General features: G+C 43.8%; 2 protein-coding genes across 5 annotated transcripts in view; one reads left to right on the top strand and one right to left on the bottom strand.

The window, feature by feature from the left end:
• Positions 1-178: 178 nt before the first annotated feature.
• On the top strand, positions 179-1,225 carry saysd1 (SAYSVFN motif domain containing 1). The gene is made up of 2 exons (XM_063223639.1): positions 179-546; positions 667-1,225. Exons 1-2 carry the CDS (start codon positions 343-345, stop codon positions 994-996), a joined length of 534 nt encoding a protein of 177 aa, XP_063079709.1. The 5' UTR covers positions 179-342; the 3' UTR covers positions 997-1,225.
• Positions 1,226-1,459: 234 nt separating this feature from the next.
• LOC134469405 (dynein axonemal heavy chain 8-like) overlaps positions 1,460-10,667 on the bottom strand; it is an 81,995-nt gene continuing 72,787 nt past the window's right edge. For 2 of the 4 annotated variants that reach the window (XM_063223631.1, XM_063223632.1), the window contains 9 exons: positions 7,261-7,416; positions 6,293-6,409; positions 5,820-5,921; positions 5,519-5,679; positions 4,462-4,618; positions 4,135-4,287; positions 3,714-3,903; positions 2,871-2,992; positions 1,460-1,808 (listed from right to left, as the gene is read on the bottom strand). In XM_063223631.1, coding sequence (XP_063079701.1) covers positions 1,521-1,808; positions 2,871-2,992; positions 3,714-3,903; positions 4,135-4,287; positions 4,462-4,618; positions 5,519-5,679; positions 5,820-5,921; positions 6,293-6,409; positions 7,261-7,416 — 1,446 coding nt within the window. In that variant the 3' untranslated portion in view covers positions 1,460-1,520. Of the gene's footprint in view, positions 1,809-2,870; positions 2,993-3,713; positions 3,904-4,134; positions 4,288-4,461; positions 4,619-5,518; positions 5,680-5,819; positions 5,922-5,986; positions 6,036-6,096; positions 6,150-6,292; positions 6,410-7,260; positions 7,417-10,667 lie in introns of those variants that run through there. The other 2 variants (XM_063223635.1, XM_063223633.1) reach the window with 2 other exon arrangements.

Genomic DNA, 10,667 nt, shown 5'->3' with positions numbered 1-10,667 from the left:
TTGGTTTATTGATTTTGACACAAATTTCAAGCACTTCCACAACCTTGAAAACACTCCATTGAAATTCAAGCATTTAAGGAATTCAAGCACCAGTGGGAACCCTGAAATTATTTTTTTTTTTAAATTGGTGTCAGTGGAATGTTAGAAGAATATTGAACTCAACCAAAATCACATCACAAAAAGCTTGCAGATAGGACTTTTACGTACGTTCACTGGAAACCGGAAGTGTGTCCCATATGTAAATAAGACCGAGTGGAAACAAGTTGAACAGAACCCTAAACACTGAGTGCATCGCTTACATCTGGCCGAAAGTTTACCCTCCGACTTCCCTGGAGCTACAGTATGGACAAAATGGAGCAGCGATTGGCAGCGTTTCGAGCTCGTAAAAAAGCGGAGGCCGCGAGTAAAATCGACAATAACAAGCCACCCGAATCCGCGGAGACGCAACCTGTACCTGAGTGCACAACAAACGAGAAGTCGGCAAACAAGGAAACGGCGCCGACTTCTTGTAGTGTCCCTACTGCCACGACAACAAGACATCCGCATGTAAGTGGAAAATCATCCGTCTGGTCTGTTGTCCATGCGTGTACAGCTAATCAAAACACATTTGACTTGTTAGTTAATCGGCGAATGTTCCTTCATTCTCGTTTGCCTTTTCTTCCACAGGACTCGGACTGGTTGCTGGACAGCGCTCTCGGAAGGTGGCTTGGTGTTGACCGTTTGGCGTTCACTAATCTGACTGTGCTGAAGTTGCTTCTGTGGTTGGTACTTCTCGGACTGTTCTCGGAGCTGGAATTCGGACTGCCATTCTTTCTAATTTCCCTGTTCTACTGGCTGTACGAGGGGTTGAGAGCCCCAGCAGAGCGCCGTCCAGGTGAAATGAGCGCTTACTCCGTGTTCAACCCTGACTGTCAGCCCATCCTTGGCACTCTGACAGCTGAACAGCTGGAAGGGGAGATGGGCTACAGGCCCATGGCCAACAGGGCAAACAGATGACCCAGGGAAACCCAGGGCTGAGACTTTCTGTAGGCTACAGATGCCAAAGTGGACAAGTGAAGTGAGATGATGTCTGACTGATAACCTGAATAATAACTTCATAATATCTGATTAATAACTTTGAAATCTGGTGCACTTTCACACTTTGTTTTTTGTTTTATTTTTATTTTATTATTATCATTATTTTTTCCAAAATGCTGCAATCAATAAAATAATGAAGTTGGTTCCATTTAGCAGCCACATGAGTTTTGCATTGAGATGGCCGAAAGATGAGATGCATTTGGAAAGCTTCTGCCCTAACCCCATTACTGTCTTCACGGTTCAGCATAAAACCAATAAGGCTAATGTGAAAGTGTACTTTCTTCTCTATCCCTAACAAATCATTTGCTGTCGGTTGTGGTGGTGTAACATCCTTGATGGATATTTTGCAATCATTTTTGTTAATGACATTCTTGAACAGGGGTAAGGTGCTCTTGATAAGTTTTAATATAAACAGTGTTTATGGGTGTGTGTGTCTGCTGTGCTTATTTGATGTCACAGAGCAGGGCCACTCCGCGCAGGATCCAGTGGTCTGGGTTCTGTACGGTGCGCAGCACGATGCCCGTGATGTAGGTGAGGTCGGTGCGGCGCGGCTTCTTGTAGACGGGGCAGATGTAGAGTTTGGGGTCTTTGGGGGCCGTGGAGTTGATGGCAAACATGTGCACCACAGGCAGCGCTGTGAACAGCACTTTGGGCGTGGCCTCTATCAGCCGGCAGTTACGGCGGTCCCATCCGGCACCGTCCAGGAACAAGCCGTACACGTAGACGCCCTCCTGTGGACAAAAGGGAATCACAACAACTTTCATTTGCCAAGTACACACATTTCCCCCATCATTATTGTCAGTTTTCACCGAAATTCTTTTCGCGTCCCTGAGCAACACTCGCTTAAGACAGGACATACACATAACATCACATCACAAGACTATTGCACAACTGACAAAAAACAAAAAGAGGACAAAACAAAAAACAGAGGACACAGGCCTATATACAGACATACATGCATACATACAACCCACATAACTTGAAGATCCTACCACGTGGAGTGATAACTCTGCAGTCTTATGACTGATTTGACAAACAAATTGTTTGTTGTATGAAAGCATGTTCAAGTCTGATGCGGTTGAAGCGGGGAAATCTGAAACGCCTACTTGAGGGTAATGGCTGGTATTCTTGGTAAAGAGTGTATGTGATGTCAGTACACACCCTGAGCACGGTACCGTAATGTAATGTAATGGTACAGTCCTGCCGCACTGCTCCCTTGGGGACCCGTTTGGGGCTGCCCCCTTGCATGGACGAGGCATGAATACAAGTTTGTAACGTGGCAGTGTGTACACTGTGTCACAATTACGCTGGGAGTTCCCCAGGTGGGCTTTCAATTTCATATGACATGAACTTCTTTTGTATGAAACATGTAAGTGAAATAGTCATCGTGTGTTAAGTCAAACTACATCCTCCCCTGCTTTTCTGCCGACTACGACCATTGATGATCAACGATTTTATCCAATAACTTGCAAAAGCACATCAAACTGTATTGTTATCAGCAGGGTGCGATTTGTAAGAAAACCAGAAGGGGGGATATGTTTCAGATTTTAAGCAATATCAATGGAATTACATTGAATTGTGATAAAACCATGTAGAAAAAGTGGCGATATCAAGACCAGAAGGGGGGACAATCCCCCCCATCCCCCCTACAAATCGCACCCTGGTTATCAGAAAGAGGCGGGCTGGACCTGAGACAGAAAGTCAGAGGCCACAGGAAAGGATGGGAGGTAGCAGTTTGACTTGCACCCACTGAGCAGTGTGGTTGTGTTGGAGTGAGGTTTGGTAATACGTACAGAGGGGGCCGATGTGATCTCCTCCTTGGTCTGCTTGAGCACCTCGTTGTGGAGCGTGACGGTGTCCAGGGCCCAGCCCTTATGAGCTCGCGTCACCTCCTGTCTCATGGCCGTCAGGAAGCCTGGAGACACACAGAACACAACACAGCATACAGATGAATGCAATACACACACAGCTTTCAGATGGGTGCAATACACGCAATACAATTCCTTCGTTGACACTAGCACCGTTTTTTGGGTTTTTTTTTTGTTAAAACCTTGGGCACAGGACCCCACGTGGAGTCGACTGGAATGTGTAGTGGTGAGAAAATAAAACTGATGATTATTACTAATCAATAAAGGGTTCCCACTCCAAGCAAGACTTAAAATTCCATGAATTTCCATTCCATGGCTTTCCCTGACCATAAAACTGAATTTCCATAACTTCCTTTGGTCATCAATTTGTGACAATCTTTCAAATCACCATTTTCAACTATCTCTCTGCACCTGCATGTACCAGGCATTTTACTTGATTGTGCATTGCAGAATGATGCAAATTGCACATTTTAGAGTAGGAAGTGCTAAGCTATGCTGTACCTTTTGCTATTTCACTATATACGGTTACCAAAATCCCATGATATTCAATGACTGTACATGCTAAATAGTCAAATTCCATGACTTTCCATGACTGAGAAAAAAAACTATTGAATTTCCATAATATTCCAGGAATTCCATGACCAGTGGAAACCCTGATTATAACTAATTAATAGTCTGATTAAAACCTCACATACTCAATCTTAAAACCTTCTGAAACATCTAGGTGCGGAGTGGTTGGTGTTTTTAATGTGATCTGGTTGCATATACCCTGAGGATTGAAGAAGCCAGTCATCCAGAAGGTCTTGGGGCGTCCCTCAAACACCCAGCTGTGGAACTGGATGTTTCTTTCCAGCAGCTCGGTGAACCAGAAGCCCAGCGTGGACGAGTCCCACGACAGCTTCTTCCACAGGTTGGGCACACGCGCATCATACATGTTGTCCAGGGCATCCCTTAGGTTCTACAGCAAGAGAAGGAGGAGAGAAAAGAGAGGATTAGAGAGCAGAGCTTTGGAACATCACAGGAGCTGCACGCCAAACTACGTCCTCCTGACCTGTCGCCTCCGCTTCCGTGATTTGAGGTTTAACGTCATCGATGATTTAAGATTTTTTTTTCAATATCTTGCCAAATTCAATGTTCCTGAGGATTTGGTTTAGATAATGTTTTGGATGAGGAGTGTGGGGTGGGTAACCTCGCTCATGATGATGGTTCCTTCGATGGCCAGCTTGAGGTCGTTGAGGCTGGTGCGCACCACAACGATGATCTTGTTCATGCGGTCCACCTCTTGACGCAGGAAGATGTTCATGGAGTTCAGAGCACCCATCTTCACCAGGCGCGCCCTCACCTGCACACACAGTTACTCAGGTTCATGAAGATGCCCCATGACTCCACACCAAAGTCATACAGAGTTGTATGCATGTGTGACGCTACACAGCAAGCCTTAAGGCAGGCGCACAACAAGATTCCCATGTGTGTAATGAACAAGCTGTCATAATGGAGTAGGTATGGCAGTGCCCACCTCGTGGGGCACATAATTAGGTGGCAACTTGTCCAGCATGTCTGATGCCAGCCGGTAGACTATGGACTCCCTGGTTTCACCCACGCCGCCACCACTCTCCTTGGGCTGGATGTTGGTAATGGTATCCAGCACCTCTGCAGACGTGTTGGTCTGGTAGCTGTGAAGCAGAACACATATAATATGTCAGGATCGGACAGTCTTATCTGTGAGTTCATCATGTCATCCGCATGAATAAGATCACAGTAAAAGTGCTTGTTAAAGGGACACTGTGCAGGAAATGGTCAAAAAAGGTACTGCAACTATGCTGCTCATTGAAACTGGGCTATATATTGCCAAATTTGATCTTTACATGAAAGTTTAAGTAATAAACAAATATTTTTTTAGTATGGTCCAAGTAGAGTCATTTTTGCAGCTAAAAATAGCTATTTTTGGAAATTCAAAATGGCGGACCATGGAGAAGATCCCCCTTTTCATGTATGAAAAGTGCAATTTTTCCAGTCATAATGAATACTTAGAATTTGATGGTGGTGGTAAGTATTCATGAAAAAGGTAACATTAGTGAATGAGCAGCATGAATTATGGAAATAAACAACTAAAAATCTCACACAGTGTCCCTTTAACTGTGTTTTCCATCATGTAGTACTGTACTAGGTGTGCCTCATCAAAAGAATCAACCTGCTGTTCATGAACAGTATCTATAGTGTCTATAAAGTATATGTTTGGTTTGACCCATTTCAGCCGAAGCCCTTTTTGGGAAAAAGGTGCCCTCTACCTATTAAAACCTAAATAGCTCAGCCTCCGAAGCACACAAAAACATGAAATACAGTAAGTTGCATTTAAAAGCTAGGACCTTCATTTTGCAATAGAATTTGTTTATCCAGCTCTAACACACCCACATTGTTAATTAAAAAAACCCTAAAATCTCAAGAGCCTGAATGCAGCGTATATGCCGCTCCAGGCAAAAATGGGTTAAAGCCTTTAAAGTTTAAAGCTATGCTTCTATTCTTATTAGGTTCTTGGTCTTGTGTGAGTAAGTGAGAGGGTGTTCTGCTCTTACGTGATGTCGGCATTGGGGTGCAGACCAAACACCTGTGGCGAGTCAACTGAGGGCAAGGTCTGGATGTACTCCATGTACTGCTCCAGTGCCTTACACACTGGGATCTTGTAGCCCGTGTAGTAGCAGAAGTTTGGATCAAAGATCTTATCGTTGAACCACACCTACAAAAAAGCAAACAACACCTTCAAGACAACTGTCTTTACAGGTACATGTACTATGCATAACTGAAAAGACCTTGCAATCTTATTTCAAGAAAGAAACAATCATTTATTTTTGAATGAACAAATAAAATACTAAGTACCCTTGCGAAGCAATTGAGGAGCCTCTTGTCGTAGTCATCTGTGACTCTTCCTCCGTACTGCACCTCTCCCAGCATGTAGCGCACAGTTACCCATGACACACCCTGCAGATGAAGAGGGGTCACATATTACATGTAGCGCACAGTTACCCATGACACACCCTGCAGATGAAGAGGGGTCACATATTACATGTAGCGCACAGTTACCCATGACACACCCTGCAGATGAAGAGGGGTCACATATTACATGTAGGGCACAGTTACCCATGACACACCCTACAGATGAAGAGGGGTCACATATTACATGTAGGGCACAGTTACCCATGACACACCCTACAGATGAAGAGGGGTCACATATTACATGTAACACACAGATACCCATGACACCCTACAGATGAAGAGGGGGGAGGGGAGTGTTCTTAAAGCCTAGTCAGCCACTTCAGCTACACAAAGGGAAAAGCTCCCGCGCACTGTACCTTCTTGGGGGTGCATTCATCCAGGTGGTTCTGCACAAACTGGACACTGGCTGTGAAGTCGGCCGAGTTGAACTCATAGGGAATGTTCCAGCCCAGAGGCCCGAACTTACGCCGCTCCTACAAAGGCAACACAAGCATCTGCACTGAGCTACACTGCGGTGACCAACACTGTACAAACAATTTGCAACACAATAGTGTAGGGCTGCACGATTATGGGAAAAATCGTAATCACGATTATTTGGGTCAAAATCGAAATCACGATTATTAATCACGATTATTGAACAATAGGCCTAAACAACTGAATTGTTTGCAAAATGTTATTTTAAATTACGAAATGAAATCTGGAATGAATTATGGATTTATGTAAGGGACGAACAATATAAAACTGACTTGTAATAATTATGTAGAGGGCAATAGCATGAAACTTAGGCAGACCAACAGATTTTTGGCCAGAAACATGAGCCTGTCAGCATGTTCTGGCTTCAAGGATGCTCAAAGGCAGATCACTATTACCACGATTAAATTCCAATTGAAATCACGATTTCGATATGCACATTAATTATGCAGCCCTACAATAGGGGCAAGTCAGACTTCCCAATCCTCCCAGCTTTCCTCTGGCCTCAGGCCTTGTGATATTAAACTCAACGTCATCCAATTTTTTATTCACTATTTTGCAAAAGAACAATTCAAAGGTCATTCTTTTGTCTCATTTGCAAATATCTGGACGTTGAATGGGTGAAAGCCCCCCGAAAGCCGCTCTGCACTGGTTGACAGCGGGGAAACGTTCTTGTTTTCTCCACATTTGATTAGCTTATTGGACGGGGGCCATGTATAAGACGGTTCTGGTACCAGAGTTAGCTATGAGGTCAGGGCAACACGGTGGCAAAAGGCAAGAAGGCAGAGGCAACAGGAGAGGATGTGAGGGAGGCTGGCGTCTGACTTGCACCCTGTGCTGCAGAGTGCCTCACCTGGACCACGGTGTGGAGGAAGGCCACCCCGTACAGCAGGGGCTTCCACATGGGCAGGTTGCTGACGTCCAGCTGGTCCTGAGAGATGCCGGCGAAGGTGCGCTTCAGGCCGGCACGCACGCCTTGCGGAGGGTCGTTGGTGAACTTGATGGAGGACTAACACAAACACACACACACCAGGGGTGGAACTTAAATTTTTTCCCCACCAGTCACGGTGGCAGGTAGATTTCAAAATCTACCAGTCACTCACTGTTTTTACCAGTCAAAGTGACTGGTGGGTTGAAAAATGTACCAGTCACCACGGAAATGTACCTACCATTGGCAGGTGGACGGGTGCTTATTTCCATCCCTGACACACACACAGATCACAGGAGTCTAACACAACCACAAACACGGCTGCAGGCACCTGAGCACAGAGACACAGCTAGCCTCATAGGATAACCTCTTCTGAAGTGTCTTTTACATAGCTCACTTGTTCTAGCAGGGTTCCCACGCTTTTTCAAAAATCATTTTCCAGGATATTTCCAGGACATTTCCAGGACTATTTTTGGATAATTCAGGACGGATATTTAATCCGTCGGACCCACAATTTGGACATACACAGCGACACACAATGCATTTTAGAGACAATGTGACTTTAAAGGGACAGTTTGGTCAATTTCAACATGCAGTTGTAATGCTCACACTACCCTGGACTTGTCAGTGCCTGAGATTTTTTTTTCTTCTTCTTCAGCCGTTTCCGAGATCCTGGTCATTGTAATGGGGGCAGCTCTTTGTTTACATTTCAAAAAAACATTTTTATTTATTCCCAAAAACATCCAAAAGGTTATAAAACATCAGCAGACAACTAGCAAACAGCAGTACCTTTTGGGAAAATATTTGGAGTTGGCCTATGTTTCATTTTTTAAAATGTAAACAAACGCTGCCCCCATTAGAATTGCTCATATCTCGGAAAGGGCTGAGCCGAAAAATGTGGCATCACCAGGTACTGACAAGTCAAGGGTAGCGTGAGCAATACAACTGCATGTTGAAATTGACCAAACTGTCCCTTTAAGGTTGAAATTAGGGATGCACGATGTCAAAAATTTCGTCCGATACCGACATCCGATATTGATATTGCGGTTTTGGCCGATAACCGATATTAACCGATACCGATGTTTTTATTTTCTTTTCTTTTTTTAACAGAGATGACATTAATGCAAACAAACAGAATTTTTGAATGTCCTCTTATTTCCAAAAAACACTTTTTAACTCCCTGTGATAAAAACTAGAAGACAAACAATGAAAGTCACCGTCAAGTCATATAAAAAAAAGCATATTAAAAAAAACATTGGCGTTAACATCAGCCCAGTTTTACCCATCGGACCAATGTCCGATGTGTTGAGAAATGTCAAATATCGGCCGATACCGATACATCTGGCCGATACATCGTGCATCCCTAGTTGAAATGAGTTGTAATGAATGAGTACAGTGTGTCAGGGAAGAGGGTACGTCCAAAGACGTCATAAGAGCATAGTATGGCATGGCCGCAAGGGGAGTCACTTTCTTCTTCTGCAGTTAGTACTAAGGAGACTAGTGATCATAGGAGGGATTACATTAAACACTGACAACTGGATCTCCTCTCTTGACCAATTTTGCGAAGTTACAGAGTTCAGATTTTATCCATTATGGCGTTGAACCCACTGACCATGAGCACAGTGTCTTTAAGCAATGTCCTCGGACTACACCTAACCCAATGCATTTTCCATTGAGTGATACTTCTTATCCAATGTACGTTATTTGCTTAGTACTGGCAGCAAGGTAAAATGCAAAGCCACTACCGCCAGGGCTGGAGTGTGGAACAGGTCATAAGACATAGTGAATTTGTGTCAGCTGTAATTAAGGCTGAATGACAGCTGTAATTTAACCACAAACTGAACATTGACGACAGGACATCCTATTTTGACCGGGCCGGAACTAGCAGCAGCTCCTCGCACCCAAAATGCAATTCAAATTGCGGAGTTTCCAGTGTCACAATTTTTATTGATCATGGCCTTGCATCCACTGCGCATGGTGTCCCCGGGCTACGCCCCCGTACTACACTGTGGCCAATGCAATTTCCTGCGAATAAGCGTTCTTATCCATTCTATGTTCTTTGTCCAAAGGTATTGACCTGGGCTGCGGTTGAAGATCACCAGCTGTCCCGCTAGTAGGAATCTGCTGGAGCTTGGCGACCACACCCCTATGTCAAATTTCGCAAGCCCAGCACGTGCAGCCTCTGTTCAATTGAAATGCTTTCTGATCACAAAACGCTTATTTGGACTTAAATGAAAGTGCAATGTAAACTCACATTAATGTCACATTATCTCAGAAAGTAATACCTTAATAGTCTCTCTCTTATCGCAAAAATGAGTGTACTTGGATTTAAATGCATTCTCCACAAGACTTGACTTTGACTTCTTTGCTCACCAACCATTGTGGCCAGTGGTTTCTGTCTTTCTGCAAGCCAGTTTTGTTGCCAGTTTCTTTTTCTGTGGAATATTCTTGCATACAAACAATTGATGCGACTACTGTGACTTGTCACACCAAAGATCAAACTAGCTTTCAAATTGGCTAGTGAGACTGAAAGCTCTGATCTCCAAAAAAGATAGCAGTAGCCTACAATTTTTTGTAAGGAAGTGCTAGCACTGCCTATTTGGAGGCCTATTATGACCGTAAGCAGCTTTTCGAGAGATATATAACGCCATGATATCAGCTAGCGACTTTTCAGCAAGCCAACTAGCGACTTGTAGCGACTTTTGGCAACACTGAGTCAAAGAATATGACTGTGTATAAGTGCAATCAAAGATGGCAACCTGACCAAACTGTGTGTGTGTGTGTGGACAATAATGTATTCAATAGGTGGATATAAATTGAATCGTCATGTCTAGACTCGGAGAAGAGTAAAAATTATACCACAAACAAAATCGGGAAAAGGTTGAAGGGAAAAAAATCCAGGACAAATATTTTTTTTCCAGGACATTTGGTGAATTTCCAGGACTTTCAAGGACTTGAAAACACATCTCTAAATTTCCAGGTTTTCCAGGTTTTCCAGGACGTGTGGGAACCCTGTCTAGGTTCTGTGGAACTAAATGTGCAAACTAAGAATCTTTCATGGAACGTTGCTCATGAAATATTGCTCAAGTTTGCTTAGGTCAGAATGCAATGATGCTCATCTCCTCCAATCTTGCCAGTGGCCATGGAGGGTGGAGTTCAGAAGAGCTTTCTGCTAGGTTAGTTGATGAACTTTGCAAACATAATTTTATGCTTGGGAGAAAAAAACAACTATTTTTGGTTAGAAGTGGCCTGATGTAACCCTCAAGTCAAAAAAACAAATCTTTTCCATGTTACGCCAGGATTTCTCTGGATCAGATCCTCTGAAATTAGGG

The sequence above is a fragment of the Engraulis encrasicolus genome, chromosome 18 (assembly GCF_034702125.1).
Source record: "Engraulis encrasicolus isolate BLACKSEA-1 chromosome 18, IST_EnEncr_1.0, whole genome shotgun sequence".
NCBI lineage: Eukaryota > Metazoa > Chordata > Actinopteri > Clupeiformes > Engraulidae > Engraulis > Engraulis encrasicolus.
This window is presented reverse-complemented; position numbering and strand designations above follow the sequence as displayed.

What these genes read in the sequence shown, in the direction of transcription:
- saysd1 (XM_063223639.1), top strand. Translation starts at nt 343, where the DNA reads ATGGACAAAATGGAGCAGCGATTGGCAGCGTTTCGAGCTCGTAAAAAA. An exon ending in CGACAACAAGACATCCGCAT is followed by an intron (nt 547 to 666) that starts GTAAGTGGAAAA and finishes TTTCTTCCACAG; the next exon opens with GACTCGGACTGGTTGCTGGA.